General features: G+C 42.3%; 1 protein-coding gene across 12 annotated transcripts in view; it reads left to right on the top strand.

Moving 5' to 3' along the window:
- The window catches only part of LOC106566616 (serine/threonine-protein kinase WNK2), a 96,225-nt gene that overhangs the window by 17,135 nt on the left and 57,653 nt on the right, over nucleotides 1-21,437 (top strand). For 11 of the 12 annotated variants that reach the window (XR_006758514.1, XM_014134798.2, XM_045693055.1 and 8 more), the window contains exons 3-5: nucleotides 16,503-16,675; nucleotides 17,008-17,228; nucleotides 17,359-17,516. Coding sequence is in view for 11 of the 12 variants with exons in the window: in XM_014134798.2 (XP_013990273.2) it covers nucleotides 16,503-16,675; nucleotides 17,008-17,228; nucleotides 17,359-17,516 (552 nt within the window). In the remaining variant the exon portion in view is untranslated. Of the gene's footprint in view, nucleotides 1-8,679; nucleotides 8,851-16,502; nucleotides 16,676-17,007; nucleotides 17,229-17,358; nucleotides 17,517-21,437 lie in introns of those variants that run through there. The other variant, XM_014134806.2, reaches the window with a different exon arrangement.

Below are 21,437 nucleotides of genomic sequence, written 5' to 3'. Positions count from 1 at the left end.
GGTTACAGTACTGTGAGACTCACGCTCGTGCCCGCGTCGACCGAAAGCTTTGTTTTCTTTCCTCTGTTTAGCTAAATGGACATTCCCGGTCGGAATATTATCGCTTTTTTACGAGAAATGGCATAAAAATGGATTTTAAACAGCGGTTGACATGCTTCGAAGTACGGTAATGGAATATTTAGATTTGTTTTGTCACGAATTGCGCCATGCGCACGACCCTGATTTACCATTTCGGATAGTGTCTGGGATGCACGAACAAAACGCCGCTATTCGGATATAACGATGGATTATTTTGGACCAAACCAACATTTGTTATTGAAGTAGCAGTCCTGGGAGTGCATTCTGACAAGCCAACAAAAGGTAATCAAACTTTTATAATAGTAAATCTGATATTGGTGAGTGCTAAACTTGCCGGGTGTCTAAATAGCTAGCCCGTGATGGCTGGGCTATGTACTTAGAATATTGCAAAATGTGCTTTCACCAAAAAGCTATTTTAAAATCGGACATATCGAGTGCATAGAAGAGTTCTGTATCTATAATTCTTAAAATAATTGTTATGCTTTTTGTGAACGTTTATCGTGAGTAATTTAGTGAATTCGCCGGAAGTTTGCGGGGGGTATGCTAGTTCTGAACGTCACATGCTAATGTAAAAAGCTGGTTTTTGATATAAATATGAACTTGATTGAACAAAACATGCATGTATTGTATAACATAATGTCCTAGGGTTGTCATCTGATGAAGATCATCAAAGGTTAGTGCTGCATTTAGCTGTCTTCTGGGTTTTTGTGACATTATATGCTAGCTTGAAAAATGGGTGTCTGATTATTTCTGGCTTGGTACTCTGCTGACATAATCTAATGTTTTGCTTTCGTTGTAAAGCCTTTTTGAAATCGGACAGTGTGGTTAGATTAACGAGAGTCTTGTCTTTAAATAGCTGTAAAATAGTCATATGTTTGAGAAATTGAAGTAATAGCATTTCAAAGGTTTTGAAAATCGCGCCACAGGATTCAACTGGCTGTTACGTAGGTGGGACGAATTCGTCCCGCCTGCCCGAGAGGTTAACCTTTCTGGGAAGGGGGTTCCGCCAGCGGAACACCTGGCCTACAGCCAGTGAAATTGCAGGGCACCAAATTCAAACAAATCTCATAATTAAAATTCCTCAAACATACAGGTATTATACACCATTTTAAAGAAACTTCTCGTTAATCCAACCACGGTGTCCGATTTCAAAAAGGCTTTACGGTGAAAGCACACCATGCGATTATGTTAGGTCAGCGCCTAGCCACAAAAACCATACAGCCATTTCCCAACCAAGGAGAGGTGTCAGAAATGGCATTAAAATTAATCACTTACCTTTGATCTTCATCTGATGGCTCTCCCAGGTCTCCATGTTAGACAAATGTTTGATTTTAAAGTTAATCTTTATGTCCAAATACCCCCTTTTTTGTTCGCATTTAGTCCAGTAAATGCACAAAGTGAAAGTTTCATTTTGATTTTGTAGAAACATTTCAAATGATGTTTCTAATCAATCCTTAGGGTGTTTTTATCATAAATATTCAATGTTTCAACCGGACAATACTGATTTCATTAGAAAGGGAACGGAGCTCGTGTGACTAAACTAAAGGCTTTCACCTGGGCCATCTGCTTAGCGTGCTCTTATTCGCTCCCCTTTCACAATAGAAGCCTGAAACAACTTCTAAAGACTGACATCTAGTGGAAGCCTTAGGAAGTGCAATCTGACCCCACAGACACTGGATATTCGATAGGCATTCACTTAAACTACTACAAACCTCAGAATTCCCACTTCCTGGTTGGATTTTTCTCATGTTTTCACCTGCCATATGAGTTGTTATACTCAGACATTATTTTAACAGTTTGGAAACTTAAGTGTTTTCGATCCAAATCTACTAATTATATGCATATTCTAGCTTCTGGGCCTGAGTAACAGGCAGTTTACTCTGGGCACACTTTTCATCCAAACTTACCAATGCTGCCCCCTATCCCTAAAGAGTTAATTGAAATGCATCCCAGGTGATGACCTGATGAAGCTGGTTGAGAGAATGCCTTGACAGCTTTGCACACTCTTGGCAAAGGGTGGGTACTTTAAAGAATCTCAAATATCAAATATATTTTAATGTGTAATTTTTTTTTTGGTGTTAAACAAACATTTTGTGTTCATTGTTATTCTACAATGTTAAATCGAGAAACCCTTGTAAAGTACTAGTCAAAAGTTGACACCTACTCTTATGTACATTTTTATTTTTTAATGCATTTACAAAAATGTCAACCTGTTTTTGCTTTGTCATTATGGGGTATAGTGGGCAATTTTATCCCTTTTTAGAACAAGGCTGTAACATAACGTGGAAAAAGTCATGGTCTGAATACTTTCCGAATGCACTGTATTTGCTATCAGAGAGCCTGGAGCACCTGAGTGCCGGTCTTCCCTCTCTCCCTCCCCTGACTCAGGATGTGTGACTGTTTTGTGGTGGAAATGGCATCTGAACAATGCAACTCAACTGTGAGACCAAAGCCTGTCCAAACCAGCTTGCGGAAGAGTGCCGGCCTGGCTAACGCCAACAAGATGGCAACCATCACTGATGGCGAGGCAAACATTTATTTGCTTCTTTAGGAATTTACCCCCCCCCCCCCAGGGATCGCTTTAACGCAGAACTCATAAGAAGCTTTTTAGATCTGCATTTACAAACAACTAAGATATTTCTTATTGTATTTTCTGTTTGGCATCAGACACATTTTGTGCGTCAGTTGTACTTCTCCACTCAGATGAGAATTCATGAACAGGCATTCTATCAGCAGTCTTTTCACAGGTAAAATGCAATGTTAACTTAAAGCAAAACATTAGGCAATGTAGCTGGCTACTCATTAGTTTTTTTTAATGATTAACATTAGAAATATGATGGCCATGCATTGTTTTTGCAGAAAATACCATGCTTTTTCATTGTAAGCTCATTTACTTGTGTGGCTCCTAGCCAAATAGTGTTGCACTTCTGTTAACTGATGATAATTAAGCTATTTTCTGCCGAAATGTGTTTTCTGTGAAGGAAAACGAACTTCCTCCTTATTGCACGCAGATTCATAAAAAGGAAGTTCATCTGACTCTGGGTAAGAAGAACAAGGGCTTAAATGCTAGAATCTTGTATCCCTTTAACCCTCTCCATTACAAAACCCCTCATCAAAATCCTCTCACAGATCATTTATCAAACCTCCATTCCACATCATAGGCCTACCTGTTGACCACAGGCTCCCGCAGACCACTCGACTGCCCTACCTCAAGCACATTGACAACTCAAACAACCCTATAGAAGAGGACTGTGCCACAATAGTGTTCAAAGTAGGCCTAGACCCTACAGTCGTGTTACAGTGACTGTTAATCCACTTGGGGACAATTTGAGGCATCATTGAGAGCACGAGACAAATGATGTAATGCATTTTCCTCCACACTCTCTATTGTGCTGTGTAAGAGTCTCCAACTGTCAGGCCTGGTATGAGGGCAAGGGTTGCTTTGCTTATGGCTACGGCTGCTCATTAAGTCATTTTACGTAATCGGAAAGTATTCACACCCCTTGACATGCATCCTGTTTGCAATAAGGCACTTAAGTAATACTGCAAAAAATGTGGCAAAGCAATTCACTTTTTGTCCTGTTATGTTTGGGCTAAATCCAATACAAAACATTACTGAGTACCACTCTCCATATTTTCAAGCGTTGTGGCTGCATCATGTGATGGGTATGCTTGTCATTGGTAAGCACTAAGGAGTTTTTTTTAGGATAAAAATAAACGGAATAGAGCTAAGAACAGGTAAAATCCTAGTGGAAAACCTAGTTCAGTCAGCTTTCCAACAGATGCTGGGAGACATTCACCTTTCAGCAGGACAATAACCTAAAACACAAGGTCAAATATACACTGGAGATGCTTACCAAGACAACATTGAATGTTCCTGAGTGGCCTAGCTATGGTTTTGACTTGAATCTATTGCAAGACTTGGATGTCTAGCAATTATCAACAACCAACTTGACAGAGCTTGAAGAATTTAAAATTATGTGCAAATATTGTACAATCCAGATGTGCAAGGCTCCGATACTCCTAACATTATATTTTTTCTCCCCCAACTCCCGGTAGTTTTTATTGGGTGACTCATAAAGGCCATTCAGGATAATCACCATGAAAAATATTTAGCTGAAACCTCTAATAGTTGGGGTTGGGGGCAACAGAGTTGGGCTGTTCATTAATTGTGTGTTAGACCGTGTTGTTGCATCAAGCCTGTCTCTCTGACTCTGTGCCGCTTCACTGCAGCGGGCAATAAAATTGGGGAGGGAAAGGCGGCGAGTTAGACTTCCGGTTCAGCTTAGGACATGTCCCTAAAGCCCCAATAGTGCTCTGACACCCTCCGACCAGGACGACAGGCAATCATCCTGAATAATTGCTCCCTTGTCTCCTTTAAAAAAAATATATATATTTTTCTTTCATAAAGGCTTCAGCATCTGAAATGTCTTGACAGATGCCTACTCGATGGTGAAAACCTTTCCAGACCTTATGGTACTGTAATTTGGACGCAAGCTTGGTCTCAAGATGACTGACCTGGAAGTGGTATCCAAGACATCTGAGTTTCCCCTGTCATACCTTTTTGTCACTGGTTTAACTGATTTTCAGATGGTTCATATTCACTTTGTAGGCCGTGTATCCTCCTACCTGAGAGGTGAGCTGACCCTGAACAGATGGCTTTCTCTTAGCTCCAACTAAGGCCTCATCACTGGGTTTTGTGGTACCTCAGTTATTCCTGGGTTTTGTGGTACCTCAGTTATTCCCTGTTAACCAAAACACACAGGTAGTTAACTTTAGGATGTCAACACCAGCTGTTCGGCTGGTGGAACATGCTATGATGTACGGCTGTACACATCCAGATATCTGGCTCCTGCACCCCCACTGTCTGGTGGATTGGCAGTGGCACAGTGGGCTTTGTGTTGCTGGTGTTGTCTTGTTAAAGGAACCTGAGCTGGCTCCTGAGCACCATGGAGAAACAACAGAACCCCATGGGCAGGATCATCTGCCCCTGTCAATCAGTGGTTGTCATCTACAGAACTCGCCCCCCCCCGCCCCCATCAGTAGTTAACCCTTTGAGGTGGGTGCATTACGCTATTCTGTTCTAAATGGGCGCATATGGCTTGCCCAGTGCGCCAGGGACAAGTAGCACCTAAAACCAATGGAATTGTTCAAAAGGGGGGTAAACTGTCCACCAGGTGCCCGGCTGCTGCTCAGCAGTGGAGCGGGTGGGAGTGGAGCAGGCTAATTTGGTTCTCTAAGGCCTGTTGCCCTCTTGTCCATTGGCTCTAATCCTCCCATAGTGGATGGAGAGGAATCCCCTGTTCTGTACTGTAGAGAGACTGACCGCCTGAGGATCTGATCGGCCCTTTTCTCTGATCCTGTCCAAACAACACTGATGGAAACATGGCTCTTCTCCTCTAGGCCACATGGCCACATGACCCTGTTGTCCTCAGCTTGGTGTATTACCAGTCTGTTACTCTCCCTCATTCTCGCTGTCTGTCACAGGCACTGTAAGCTGTCAGACCCCTTCTCTTTCTCTGACACACACTGATCTAATCAGGCAGAATTTCCACGTGTGACCCTGTCATTGCCGTGCTCATTACATAAGCAGCATTAGTTTGGGGTGGTAAAAGCTTATCACCGATGTTCAGCTGTGTGTTAAAGGCGGTACTTTTTTGCCAGCCTCCACATTTAGTCTGTGACTGGAAAGAGGCTTATTGGGAGGGCTGTGTCATAGTCCAGGCTATACACACTTTCACCATGGCCCCTCACACACGCACACATCCAGTAGAGTAGCTGGCATGTCATTGGACTGACAATGGTCAGTGTTTTTAATCAGTATTTAGGCTCGGGCTAATTTTTGAAAATGTGTCTACTGCATCTGTCCATATTTCCTCACTTTAAAAGGACTGATGTGCTCTTATGTACGTTTTGGATGTGCACACTCCTCCTCTCCTGGCCTTTTTACTGTTGCTGCAGTCAGTCTCACCATCTCACCCCTGAATTTAATAATTCACCGGGCCACCCTAGATGCCAGTGTCCATTATAAGGAGCCCTCAGCCCAGCTCCATGGTAACAGATGACAGGTACGCTGTTGCTGCCCAAAACTTTCTGCACTGGATGACTGATGGGACAGAATGCAGGGACGGATGTCTTTATATTATGACTGGACAGATGCATTCAGTGGGATTAGTATTACCTTTTTTCAGGAATTTTAATTGTCTACTTGTTAAATGTGTGTAATGTCTGAATGTAATTGGTTATGTCTTTTAAATTCTGTGTTGGACCCCAGGAAGATGAGCTGATATTATGGCGTCTGCTAATGGGGATCCTAATAAAAATGTGAATTACCCCTAGCTGGTCCAGGAGTAGACCTACATACATTTAGTATAGCCTAGCTACTGTGTTCATAGAGTATAGCTGTGTAACGGCATGTTATGTCATTAAACCATTTCCCTCTTTTCAAAGCAATCTCTCAATCTAAAATTATACAAATATTGTATCATAGGCTAGTTGACTCCCATGTAGCGTTTAGTGAAGTGTTCCGGTGTGTTTTATGGCACTATGACTGGGGGGATGTAATCACAGATGCATCAAATCTCTACCCATAGTTAAAGCGGGATCAGGCCAGAGGAAGACGGGTTCATTGGGGGTTAAGAGCAAACGATGAATGGGGCGAAAGCCCTATGATTAATCAAAGGTATTGATGTGTAATAGGCTTATGTCCTAATAGTCAAGTAGCAGTGGCTTCCTTGTCTCTTTTCTCCTGAGCTTGGCGCAGCGGTCTGTGCTAGAGGTGTCACTACAGACCTTGGTTCGATTCCAGGCTGCATCACAACCGGCTGTGATATGGAGTCGCATAGGGCAGTGCACAATTGGCCCAGTGTCGTTAGGGTTTGGCTGTCGTTGTAAATAAGAATTTGTTCTTAACTGACTTGCCTAGTTAAATGAAATAAAAATAAATGCATATCTGCTCCACTGACCTGATGGCACAGATGTTATTTGCCAGTCTTGTTATGCTGGCGTGTCTCTTACTTCAACTCATTCCGGTGTAAAACATTAGCTAAGAGTTGATGGCACAGATGTTATTTGCTAGTCTTGTTATGCTGGCGTGTCTCTTACTTCAACTCATTCCGGTGTAAAACATTAGCTAAGAGTTGATGGCACAGATGTTATGACCCAGTCTTGTTATGCTGGCGTGTCTCTTACTTCAACTCATTCCGGTGTAAAACATTAGCTAAGAGTTGATGGCACAGATGTTATTTGCTAGTCTTGTTATGCTGGCGTGTACTTAACTATTCCAGGCATGTCGTTATGCTGGCGTGTCTCTTACTTCAACTCATTCCGGTGTAAAACATTAGCTAAGAGTTGATGGCACAGATGTTATTTGCCAGTCTTGTTATGCTGGCGTGTCTCTTACTTCAACTCATTCCGGTGTAAAACATTAGCTAAGAGTTGATGGCACAGATGTTATTTGCCAGTCTTGTTATGCTGGCGTGTCTCTTACTTCAACTCATTCCGGTGTAAAACATTAGCTAAGAGTTGATGGCACAGATGTTATTTGCCAGTCTTGTTATGCCGGCATGACGAGACTGGTGAATAACATCTGTGCCTTCAAGTCCTTTGAAAAAATATCTACTTGACTTAGAGTTTTGTAGCTAATGTTTTACATTGGAATGAGCTGCAGGCTAGATCATTATTAGTGAATTAGAAATGTGCTGTGAATGTTGGCACGTAGTGTGATTTTTCTGGAGGTCTGTCTTAACTGTTGTGCAATTTTTATTATTATATAAAAATAAAAAAAAGTATTTGTTCAGGTTAGAGATTCTTCACATTTCTGCTGTGAAATGGAATGGATCCATCTTGATAAATAAAAGTACTTGTCTTTTTTATTTTTTATTGCCTTGACAGAGCAATTGGTGTGTGCGACTGTCTGTTAAGAAGTGCGCATGATTAAAGGTGTGGGGGAGTCCTTTTTAATACACAACCCACGTTTTTCCAGCAGCACCATGGCAGGATTAATTAAGGTCATTCTGCCACAGCAAGCCATCATTCACTGTGTGTGTGTACACGCGCATCATCTGAACATTGTGTGGATATTTTTTTCCGATTATGGATCCTCCAGCGACGCGGCCAAAGTCCACCCCCACAGACAGCCCTCTTCCTGGGAAAGTCATGACTAACAATGGCTGGATAATCCTGGCTGCCTGCCACTAACCCTGTTAGGCCCTGCAATGATGCTTTAGTTTATTCCTTCCTGCCGTCTTCTGCTTTGGTTCAATTGATTTAAAATAAGACCATTTATCCAGCTATGTCCTGGACAAAGCAGTGCAAATTTGATACATAAAAAATTCTGTAGGTCACACATGAATATTGGCAATGATAAAGGCTGTTAACCTTTTAACAAGCAACTTTGCCCTACTGAGCTCTGTTATTGTACCCTCACTGACCCTGTGGTGGTCTGTAATCAATGGAACGACGTGCTGGAAGCCACTAGAAACTACAGACTACTTTCTCCCACCAGTGTTTTAGTTCCTACTTCAAAACACACGGTCAGGCTCAGAGGGCAGGCCTAGTCTTTGTCCAGCTGGACCAGGCAGCTATTGATTAACTTGGTCTCTTAACAGAATGACTACTCGGAACAAGAGAAACAACACTGAAGGCAAATTGGCTTTTTGTTGTTCAGGTCCTCAAAGAAATAAAATAGCTTTTACCGTCCGTTCAGTGTTGGAAAAATCCCTTTGGTGTCGGTAACCTTAGGAAAACTAACGACCGCTGGAAAGATCTGTGGTGTGTTTTTGTGTCCTGTTCTCGAACAGACAGCCTGGGAGACCACTGGAAGGGTTACGGTTTTCACGGACTGTTTCTCATGGATCTTCAGTGTGTCTGTATAGTTCCAGTTTCTCTGATCTTTGATTCGGATGGGTCACTAATAATTGCTTCCTGTCATGCTGCCCAAGCGACACATCAGGTCATCTTTTCATGTTTGCCACTACAATTCTGAACTTTTGTTTGTGAATGGGCCATATTATGTATCTCAATGTGTAGTGACCCAGCTCATAAGACTTCAGTGGTAACTGAACTTTATCCAGTCGGACAATCATCAGAATTGTTAGACATGAAGCACTGGACATTGGCCTGGTGAAGCTGGTGGTGATTTTAGTTTTAAGGCATTATGTTAGGGCTCTGGAGCTGTAAGAGTTATACTGGTAATATAACTATTTCACCTACTTCTGGGATGCCAGGTGAGATTGTCCTCATTCATGAAACAATCGCACGTACATTCTTGTATGAATAGAGTTAAAGCTGAGGGAGCATGGTCTGATGGGATGGCTCTGTGTGCCTTCACCTCTGCCTGGTTCAATCTGGGCTACTCTATACAGCCTGTTCTGGAAGATTGCTACATTAGCTGGGTCTCTCTCCACACACACACACACCTGTGCGTGAGCTCACATGCATGTACACACAATGTTTACAGCACAGCTATTTGAAAAATGCCCAATTGAGTTTAATTCATGGATGCATTGGCTACAATACAATTTTCGGGACTGCTACAGCCCTATTAAAACAAATAACACTTCGGTTTTTAGGATGTACTGTGCCTTAAAGTATTCACACTCCTTGAGACTTAACGCCACATTTTGTGTTTAAAGCCTAAATTCAAATTTGATTAAATGCTTCTTATTTTCTCAACAATCTACACCATCTAAACAGGTTTTTAAATGAAATGAGCACACTTTGAGATTAAGCCAATTTTGTGTTTAAAGCCTAAATTCAAATTTGATTAAATGCTTCTTATTTTCTCAACAATCTACACCATCTAAACAGGTTTTTCGAACATTTTTGCAAATGTATTAAATTACGTAAATATTCACACCCCTGAGTCAATACGTGATAGAATCACCTTTTGGCAGCAGCTACAGCTGTGAGCTTTTCTGGGTAAGTCTCTAAGAGCTTTGCATGCTTGGATTGTACAATATTTGCGCATTATTTAAATTCTCTAAGCTCTGTCAAGTTGATCATTGCAGCCATTTTCAAGTCTTGACATAGTCAACTATAACTAGGCTACTCAGGAACATTAAATGTCTCTTGGTAAGCAACTCCTGTGTATATTTGGCCTTGTGTTGAAAGCTGAATTTGTCTCCCAGTGACTTTTGGAAAGCAGATGAACCATGTTTTCCTCTAGGATTTTGCCTGTGCTTAGCTCTATTTTCTTTTTTTTATCCCCCCAAAAGCACTCCCTAGTCCTTGCTGATGACCAGCATACCCATAACATGATGCAGCCACCACATCCTTGAAACTATGAAGTGTTACTGTGTTGGATTTGCCCGAAGCATAACGCTTTGTATTCAGGACATAAACTTAATTTCTTTGAGACTTTATTTTTTTTTTTTCTCGCAGTTTTCCTTTAGTCCCTTAATGCAAACGATATTTGTATTTACATTGTACATTTTAGTCATTTAGCAGACGCTCTTATCCAGAGCGACTTACAGTAGTGAATGCATACATTTCATATTTTCTTTTTTTCCCTCTTCTGTACTGGTCCCCCCGTGGGAATCGAACCCACAACCCTGGCGTTGCAAACACCATGCTCTACCAACTGAGCCACACGGGACCACCCGTGTATTCTGTACAGGCTTCCTTTTCCACGCTGTTATTTTAGGTTAGAATTGTGGTGTAACTTCAATGTTGTTGATCCATCCTCAGTTTTCTCCTATTACACCCATTAAACTCTAAATGTTGGCCTCATGGTGAAATCCCTGAGTGGTTTCCTTCCTCTCCGTCAACTGAATTAGGAAAGACGCCTGTATCTTTTGTGATGGCTGGGTGGATTGATACACCATCCAAAGTGTAATAACTTCACCGTGATCAAAGAGCTATTTAATGTTTGCTCTTTCTTTTTTTTACCCCGTGTACCAATAGGTGCCCCTATTTGCAAGGCATTGGAAAACCACCATGGTCTGGTTGAATCGGTGGTTTGAAATTCAGTGCTCGACTGAGGGACCTTACAGATGATGTGTTGCGTACAGAGATGAGGTAGTCATTCAAGGAGGGGGTTTTAGTGTAAAGGGATCCTCGTGTGGAGCAGCATTTGGGGACAGCCCCACTCAGCCCATCCCCTGCCTGCTGCCGCCTACCATAGTACAGCTCAGCCTCTCTGCAGCTGTCAATTATTTATTGGACTTCAGAGTGCAGTGAAAAATACCCCCCACAAACACACTGCACAATTTAAACAATTGTCTCCCAATCCCCTGTTCCCCAAAACATGTAAATATTGGACTATAATTTCTGCCTTCCTGTATTGTACATAGGCTAAAATTTCTATTCTACTGAGCCATATACTTTTGTTCGTATTATTTATTGTTTCATTGTTGAAGGAGCCTGCAAGTAAGCATTTCTTTGGAGTGTGTGTGTGTGTCCCATACATACGACTAATAATACTTGACACACTCCTCCAGATCACTCCCCCTCATTGCGCGTCATATTGCATCTATTAGGCCTACTAAAATACCCTATTTTTCTCACTCACACACAACCTCTGTTTAAAATAATCTCTTCACTTTGTTTTACTAGTCTCATGCTCACTCATTGAATTCATCGCTGTTCTCACTCTCCAATTTCCAATCCGTAGGTTGAATAATTGAATGGATTTCGATCTCTTGGTTTTATGTTCATCAGATCTTATCGTTAATGGCGTCCACTTCTGTGTGTCGCTGGGTTGGGTGACTACTCTCACTGTGTTCTAAAGGGAAAGCAAAGCATCACACTAAGGAACCCATCAGAGCTACTGGTGCTTCTTTCTCTGTGGTAAGCAAATGGAGGGATGGGGAAGAATGGACAGAGAATAAAGGGATGGAGAAGATGAGGGGGAGCTGAGGTGATAGGATCAGAAAGGAGTGGTTGATGAAAATGGGGGACTAGGGGCGTAAATGGAATGCAGAGGAGAGGGGGTGGGAGAAAGAAGGAAGATATTGATAGATTTAATGTTTTCTCTCCCCTGCAGTGTGATGTGGGATGTGTCTGCCTGTGTGCACTTGTGTCCCCCAGGGACATCAGATCCTCACCCCTGGTGGGGGGGGGTCACAACTAGCACGACTACGATACCAATTTTTAAAACTGAAATCTATGGTCCTTTTTTTAAAAGCCTACTTTTGTAAAATATTGTGTGATTTAGCTTGCAAAATAAACACGTGACTCTGGGTGACAACATAAGGCTTTCTTTCAACATTAGGACTTTTTTAGTCTCATTCAGTCTGCTTTGTTTTGTTTCCTTTGCTTCCTTACTTCCTAGTATGATGATACTGGTATCGTGACCACTAGTCACAGCCTTAGTTCATAGAATGTGTGCTTTCAATAGAGCTCTATGGTGTCTAAGTCTATATGTTGGCCCTGGTATCTATCACTTCAACACCATGCACTCTCACACTGTGAAAGAGCCTTTGGTCCTACTGAAGTAAGCCACATGGTGCTTTGCAGCAAGTGTCTGTTTGCTGAGCTATGCTTACACCCCTTATTCTCCACGACCATATTTATTTTTATTTAACTAGGCAAGTCAGTTAAGAACAAATTCTTATTTACAGTGACAGCCTACCAAAAGGCCTCCTGAGGGGATGGACAACACTACATAAAGAGAGACCTAAGATGATAACATAGCAACACATAGCAGCAGCACAAAACATGGCACAAACATTATTGGGCACAAACAACAGCACAAAGGGCAAGAAGGCAGAGACCACAATACATCACACAAAGCAACCACAACTGTCAGTAAGCGTGTCCATGATTTGAGTCTTTGTATGAAGAGAACTGTCAAGTTTTTGTGTTTGTTTGCAGCTCAGTCCAGTCGCTAGCTGCAGCGAAATCAAAAGACAAGTGACCCAGGGATGTGTGTGCTTTAGGGGCCTTTAACAGAATGTGACTGGCAGAACGGGTGTTGTATATGGAGGATGAGGGCTGCAGTGGATATCTTGGATAGGGGGGAGTGAGGCCTAAGAGGGTTTTATAAATAAGCATCAACCAGTGGGTCTTGCGACGGGTTTACAGAGATGACCAGTTTACAGAGGAGTATAGAGTGCAGTGATGTGTCCTATAAGGGGCATTGGTGGCAAATATGATGGCCAAAATGGTAAAGAACATCTAGCTGCTTAAGAGCACCCGTACCTGACTTTTTTATTTTATTTTTATAAATTACTTCTTATCTAGCATGGGTAGGATGGTCATCTGAATCGGGGTTAGTTTGGCAGTTGGGGTGAAAGGAGCGATTACATTAGAGGAAACCACGTCTAGATTTAACATTAGCCTTCCGCTTTGATTTGTGCTGCGAGAAGGACAGTGTATTGTCTAGCCATACTCTCAAGTATTTGTATGAGGTGACTACCTCAAGCTCTAAACCCTCAGAGGTAGTAATCACACCTGTGGGGAGAGGGGCATTCTTCTTACCAAACCACACAACCTTGTTCTGAACACCTCCAAAACAAAGTTAAAGGGCAGAGAAAGCTTGTTCGATACTAAGAAAGCTTTGTTTTAGAGCTTTTACACAGAATCTGGGGAGGGGCCAGCTGAGTATAAGACTATCTGCATATAAATGGATGAGAGCTTCCTACTGCCTGAGCTATGTTGATGTAAATTGAAGCACGTGGGGCCTAGGATATAGCCTTGGGGTACTCCCTTGGTGACAGGCAGTGGCTGAGACAGCAGATGTTCTGACTGTATACACTGCACTCTTTGTGAGCGGTAGTTAGCAAACCAGGCCAAAGACCCCTCAGACACCGATACTCCTTAGCTGGCCCACAAGAATGGAATTTTCTACTATATCAAAAGCTTTGGCCAAATCAATAAAAATAGCAGCACAACATTGCTTGGTATCAAGGGCAATGGTGACATCATTGAGGACCTTTTTTTAAGGTTGTACTGACACAGAAACCAGATTGCATACCAGAGAGAATACTATAGACATCAAGAAAGCCAAGTTTTTCCAACACTTGATAAACAGGGCAAAATAGAAATAGGCCTAACAGTTAGGATCAGCTTGATTTTAAATAAAGGATGCACCGTGGCTTCCTTTCAAGCAATAGGATACTCTCCAGGGGAGAGACCGTTTAAAATGGGGCAGCAACCTTAAAGAAGAAAGGGTCTAAACCATCTGATCCAGATGTTTTTTGGGGGGTCAAGTTTAAGGAGCTCCTTTAGCACCTCTGACTCAGTGACCGCCTGCAGGGAGAAGCTTTGTAGCTGGGCAGGGGAAAAAGAGGGAGAGGTGTCGGGGCTAGTCTCATTAGAAGAGGTGGGAGATGATGAAATTTGGACGGGCAAGGAGGCATGGCTGAGTCAAATAGGAATCCTGACTTTATGAAGTGGTGATTTAAAAAGCTCAGCCATTTGCTTCTTGTCAGTAACAACCACATCAACATTAAGGGACATGGGCAGCTGTGAGGTATAGGGTTTATAGGCCTTTAACTGTTTTCCTGAACTTTTTGGGGTTAGACCCACAGAGGGAATTGCTCCTTAAAATAACTAACTTTGGCCTTCTGGATAGCCTGAGTGCACTGATTCCTCATTTGCCTGAACGAGAGCCAGTCAGCCTGAGTATGCGTGTGTCGAGCCTTTTGCCAAATGCAATTCTTGAGGTCTAGTAACTCTGCAAGATCACGGTCGAACCAGGGGCTGAACCTGTTTAATTATAATTATCTTTATTGGGGCGTGTTCGTTAACAATACCACTGAAAATATCAAACGAGAAGGTCCAGGAGTCTTCGGCAGGGGGGGATCACGCTGTTTCTATACAATTTTAGAGGCCAGTTCATGAAGGAAGGCATGTTCAGAAAGGTTAACATCAGTATTCAAAACACTCTTCCTTAACCACGTCTCAGTAATGACCAACACATCTGGATTGGAGCTGTGAACCCACACTTTCAATTGATCCATTTTAGGTAATAAGCTTCTCGTGTTAACGTGCAGAAAGCCCAGGCTTTTACGAGAGCAGAAATCATTGAAACAGATATCGGCGCACAAGTCAGAATTGGGGCTAGCAACAGTAGATGGGCCAGGGTGTACATGCACATTTCCAGATATTATCAGTAGTAATACAATCAGGGTACGGCAGAGGACAGGGAGAGATCTGCCATGTTGATTTTATGACATTTTGAATGTGCATTAGATGACAAGATCATATTGTACAACAATTTCATCAGGTAACATGAATACAAAGCTGGTGAGAAGTGGTTAGGATAGGAGGCCAAAAGTGTGTAACCAATAGTCAGTCCCAAGTGTGGGAACAAAGAGTCTGTTCCACGGTTGGGGAAACATAGTCAACAAAGCACTCAGGAGTCGCGAGGCGAATGGCAAAATGCAAAAAATGTTGTCATTGTATATAAAGACTTTGGGCTAGCCATTGTAAGTTCAGAGTCACTCACCCCAAGTGTGTGTGTGTGTGTGTGTGTGTGTGTGTGTGTGCGCTGGAGGCGAGCGAAAGCTCAGGAGAGAGGGTACCTGTACCAGACGGAGACAGGCCAGTGTAGACGGTGAACAGATCGCCAGGTGGAATCCAAGCAGTAGGCAACGGGAGTAGGTGTCACACCCACTTGGGAGAAGCTTTTATTTCTGGAGGCAGATTTCTTGTAGAAAATGCCAGTGAATGGTCTCTGAACAGCACAAGGGGACTTCAAAGGCCTCTGGATTTGGGTGGGGCAGGCTGTGAGACTCCTACCACTTGTTGGGCCCAAAGGCCTCTCAACGTCTTGCTTCACACCTTAGTGTGACACACCTCAGGCCTTCCCTGTGGCTCAGTTGGTAGAGCATGGTGTTTACAACGCCAGCATGGTGTGTGCAACGCCAGAGTTGTGGGTTCGATTCCCAAGGGGGGCCAGTACAAAAACTAAAAAATGCATGAAATGAAATGACTAAGTCGCTCTGGATAAGAGCGTCTGTTAAATGACTAAAATGTAGTGCTAATTGAAGTTGTATCTGGTCTGTCCTAGCAAGCCTGGCAGCCTTAACTCGGCTTCAGTCCCCGTAAAATATATAATTGTAATTAACTTTATTTTTCACTTTCCCGTACTGGTCCTCACTGCCCAAAGTCGTCATTGCCCTGTGGTGACCAGCTCGGTCAAACATTTGTTTCAATTAGTGAGCTGAATATGGCGCTCAGACACACACTAATACCAGACGGACAAACAGACGGAGCGCAAGGGAAGCGCTTCCTGCACGTACTGTAGGCCCACTCTCCCATCCTGCTTATAGGTCCCTCTGGAAATGCTCTGATGTTAATTACCTCTTCATTTCACATGATCTCTGTCCACAGTTTGTATAGAGTGTTGCAACATTTGATTATGAAGAACATTGGAAATTACCAAGGTTCAACCAGGCATATTTTCCCTCATTTTATTTGATTTCCTGGCCACATGCCTGGATTTGACCTCTGTCCCCTTCCTTCCCCTCCCTCAGGACCGTAAGCTGACCAAAGTGGAGCGTCAGCGGTTTAAGGAGGAGGCCGAGATGCTGAAGGGGCTGCAGCACCCCAACATCGTCCGCTTCTATGACTTTTGGGAGTCACCCCTCAAAGGGAAGAAGTGCATTGTCCTGGTGACGGAGCTCATGACCTCCGGCACCCTCAAAACGTGAGTGTGCTGTCAGACCTGCTGGAGATGGGAGAGATGATGGTCAACGGAACAGGCTATAACTGGGCTGCATCTATTCATAAACGCAACACAAATATTTTTTCTAATGCATTCCCCCAACAAACCAGTCAACATGTGTGCTGGAGTATTATTTATCATTGATAAGATGACTAAGTTCGTTTTTATCCCTAGTACTGCAAAAAGAGGCAAGGGGTGATATGCACATTAATAGTTGCACCAAGTTGGCCCAAGTTACATTTTTTTGAGTCAATTATCAATCCTAAGACTGTAGAATGTATGGATGGTGATACTGATGTCCTTCCCTCCTGTAGGTATCTGAAGCGTTTCAAGGTGATGAAACCCAAGGTCTTAAGGAGCTGGTGTAGACAGATCCTAAAGGGCCTCCACTTCCTCCACACCCGGGACCCTCCTATCATCCACAGGGACCTGAAGTGTGACAACATCTTCATCACGGGCCCCACTGGCTCTGTAAAGATAGGAGACCTGGGCCTGGCCACACTCAAGAGGGCCTCCTTCGCCAAAAGTGTCATAGGTAGGAGATCCAACCAGACTGCACCAGTAACACATGGTGTCTTGTCGTTTATTATTCTTTCTCAAATGGACAACAGCCTCCAGATTCTAATAGTATCCTCTTTTCTAACCTTTGACCCCTATCCTCCCAGGCACCCCAGAGTTCATGGCCCCAGAGATGTATGAGGAGCACTATGACGAGGCAGTGGACGTCTATGCCTTTGGGATGTGTATGCTGGAGATGGCCACCTCGGAGTACCCCTACTCTGAGTGCCAGAACGCTGCACAGATCTATCGCAAAGTCACCAGCGTGAGTCCACATTTTAACATGTACACCAATTCAGCTTGTCTAGAGGTAACACTCTCACAACTAGGGTAGACACACAAATTGTGGCTCTGTGACTACTATGAATGGCAGACACATACAATGCCTTGCAAAATTATTCAGATCCCTTGGTTTTCATTTTCATGGTTTGTCAACAATATACACAATACCTTTTAATGTTAGTGGAATATTTTTTTTTATTTGTAAAAATAAATAACTTAATTATTGTTGTTAAACAAGTGTCTTTGTTTAGGCAAGCCTAATTTAGTTCAGTTAAATGTGGTTTAACAAAACACAAGTTACATGGACTCACTCTGAGTGAAATAATAGAAGTTGACATCAGGGCCTAAAATGAACACCGGCCACCTGCCAAATGCGGGTAGATTTTGTCATTGGCAGGCAAGATGTCTATTTCACCAGCCATATTTCACTCGCATTTGTGAATAAAAATAGTCAATTATGATCACATTTATGCTACAGTAGCTGTTTCAAAGTATTTCTGTCTTTTTTTGGGGGGGGGGGGGGTTCATAGCTGGTAAATTCATCGCACAAAGTCAAAACTAAGAATCCTATATAGCAACACTGCCTGGCTGGGCTGGGTGAAAGAGCTGGGTGAAAGATTATTTTTTAGAAGAGCTGTGCACAGGTAAGCCTAATTTACATTTGTTCAAAAGCTAGTTTGTTTTTCTATGTTTTAGTTTCTACTGCTAGGGAAGAGAAGACAACGCTTCTACTACTAGTCAGACTCAGGGTTGCCAGGTCCTGCTAAAATTGAGTCTAATGACTACTCAACCTGCCCAAAAGGCCTGAAAACTAGCCCAATTTTATTTTCCCCAAAAGTTGCCATATTTATACAATAACCTTTTTCATAACGTTATCGAGACAATCAAGGAATAGCGTAGGAACTTGTAACGACATTAGAGGTTTGATATACCACGGCTTTAACTATATATAAAGCAGACAGGAGAGTTTGATTAAAGTTGGACAGCAGATCTCAATCTCTGAGCAAGAAACACTTGGATGAACAAACTGTTAGGCTATTATATGCCAATTATTCTATTATGTGCCAGATGTTAAGACTACAACCCGTTATAAATGGCCCATTTGCTAGATTGACTTGTCATTTAAATAGGCATAGGCTAGAGTAAAATCTGGGTTTATGATTGTAATTCAACTTTGCCATGGTTTGCTCAGATAAAGACAGGCAGCCTATATCCCTTGACAGGCCTACATCTAATTTCAGATAGTCTACATTAGCCTAGACAAGATGTAAACTGAACGATTTAGCAGCTTGCTTAGTTCAAACCGATTCATTTATTCAACATGAATAGCGAGGCGATTTTGAGGTAAGTGGTTGTTTCCAATGGCCTGCTGGAATAGGATACTGAGGATGGTGTCATAATTTAAAATAGTGAATTAATGATGTGTATATCAAGGAGGTCTGTGGCACCTTAATTGGGGAGAACAGGCTCATGGTAATGTCTGGAGCGGAATTATTGGAATGGTATCAAACACATGGCTTCCAGGTGTTTGATGCCATTCCATTTGTGCCGTTCCAGCCATTCATATGAGCCGTCCTCCCCTCAGCAGCCTTATGTGGTGTTTGTATATACTGAATGTGCTTGTCAACAACAGTCAGTGTTTAGGCAATTTTTTAAAATTAAATAAATTGACAATAACAGTCAGATTGTTAATCTAATGCGTTCTAACAACTGATCGGCAATTGCGATAGAGCTTTGACTTAGAATTTAATTATCTAAACATATCAGATACGTCATCCAAGCGTGCAACAGAATGTTGTACTGTCTACACTCGGTTTGTTGTTTGTACGGTCTACACTCGGCTGGGACTGCAAGTTTGTGTTCCCTTTTTTTGCATGGATTCCGCGAGTGCTAGCTGGCTGTACTAAACACCTGTCGTCGTTGTGGGAAAGACTCATTGTTATCTTTTCGCAAAACAACTGGTTGCAGTAAAGAGCCAACCTGGATACTAAGGAGATCCTGAGGGAAATTGACGAGTACCAACAGCTTTACGCTTTGGAGGAACAACATACTCCATCATGGAAAGATCAGATTACCTCACAGAACTTTAACCCGAGGAAGAAAAAGATTAATCTACAGACACGGACGATTTACTTACCGTTGAAATAGAGGCTAGTGCTCTGGCTGGAATCCATGCAACACTGAAAAAGTTGTGTGAGGAGGTAGCAGGGCTGAGGGGGAGTTTAGCTAGAGTGATATTCTCACGCTCCAAGGAAAACAAGGCACTCGCAGCCAAGGTAAACATCCACAATTCCAACATGGATTGTCTACTCAGGGAAAACAGGGTGATGGAGTCGCTACTAGACATACAAAGTCGTAGCATGCCTGACTTTTTTTTTTTCTTTTCTTTTTGGGATTCCTGAGGACGCATCCAATAATCCAGAGGGCATGATCAGAGAATTCATGCAATCCGCCTTAACTTCCTATAGAGACTGTAAACAAGGTGGCTTTCCAATGATTACATGGTCTTGTCGCTCTGAGTTCCAAGCCTAAGGGTCCCCGACCAATCATCGCAAAATTTGAACACTACCAACAAAAGGAGCTGATCAAAAGCAGGGGAAGGGAGCTTAAAGGGACCAAATTCGGTCTCGATGACCAATTTCCAAGGGAGATAAATGAACGTCGTAAGAGACTGTATCCGGTACAAAGGCAAAGGGAGAAGGATAAACGTGCCTTTCTCATTGTGGACAAACTCTCTTTATAGATGGACAGCTTATTCCGAGACAGCTCCATAACACCATGGCTGTACTAAATTCTACAGGGACTTCAGGTTACGAAACAAAGTGTGGGAACTGTAAAAATATCTGAACACTATGAAGTCGATATGAACACACGTTCCCAATTACATGCTCGCTTACACATACGGACTTATATACATACACACCTGATCCCGCTCTCTTCTTTCACTCCTCTTTCCCTCTCTATTGTTGAAATGTTTTATTTAATGTGTTTGTTTTTCTATCTTTATGTATGTTGATATGTTTACAACAAGCAAGGGGAAGATATCAGAATAGGGGCATTGGGGAATAATAACATTGTACGGAATACATTTGTACTGTAGTGAAGACATCTCTAGAGTAATGCAAGGTCTCTTTCATGATCATGTGAAATGTCAATTGCTATGGAAATGCTGGGATGTGTTTTTCAATGATGTTAAAGCTAATTATAATGCAACTATGACGGTGATATGATATGGATTACAATTATCATGAATATTAAGGCAATATGCACTACATATTACACACACACTCAACCATGCAAATTGGCAGAGTTATTTATTTGGACATCACACATTGTAGTCCTACTCTTATGCAGACATCGTGCACACACTCACTAAATCACATACACACGAGCCTACTCAGATTTACTCAATCTTGTCTCAATTTTCTAACATCTGTGGCATTGGCTCACAGGCAAGGGAATAAAACAAATATTGCTAGAACCTATTTCTTGAATTCTAAATATCAGACAATTTGAAAGCTCTAATTTTGACTGTCATAATACATCTGATGGCAGTATCTTTACAAGCACTAATTATGGTCAATTTAGACTGAGAATAGTATCTAGCTATGGTAAGGGGTGAAATAAGTATAGCCAGTTATAATTGTTACGGTTTAGCAGATTATTAAAAAAGACCAGAAAAGGAATATAACAAATACTGTTTACAGGAAACTCACTCTACATCCTTAGATGAATTTGCGTGGGAAAAGGAATGGGGTGGTGAAATTTTCTGTCGTGGACAAAGGAACTCAAAAGGTGTGATTAATTAACACAAATTTCGATCTGAAAGTGCAAATAGTCAGGGATGATTCACAAGGAAGGTGGACCCTTTTGAATATGAGTGGATGAAAGATTTGGCTCAATC

The sequence above is a fragment of the Salmo salar genome, chromosome ssa13, assembly GCF_905237065.1.
Source record: "Salmo salar chromosome ssa13, Ssal_v3.1, whole genome shotgun sequence".
NCBI classification, from domain to species: Eukaryota; Metazoa; Chordata; class Actinopteri; order Salmoniformes; family Salmonidae; genus Salmo; species Salmo salar.
Note: the sequence above shows the minus strand (reverse complement) of the source record. Positions and strands in the feature narration are given on the sequence as shown.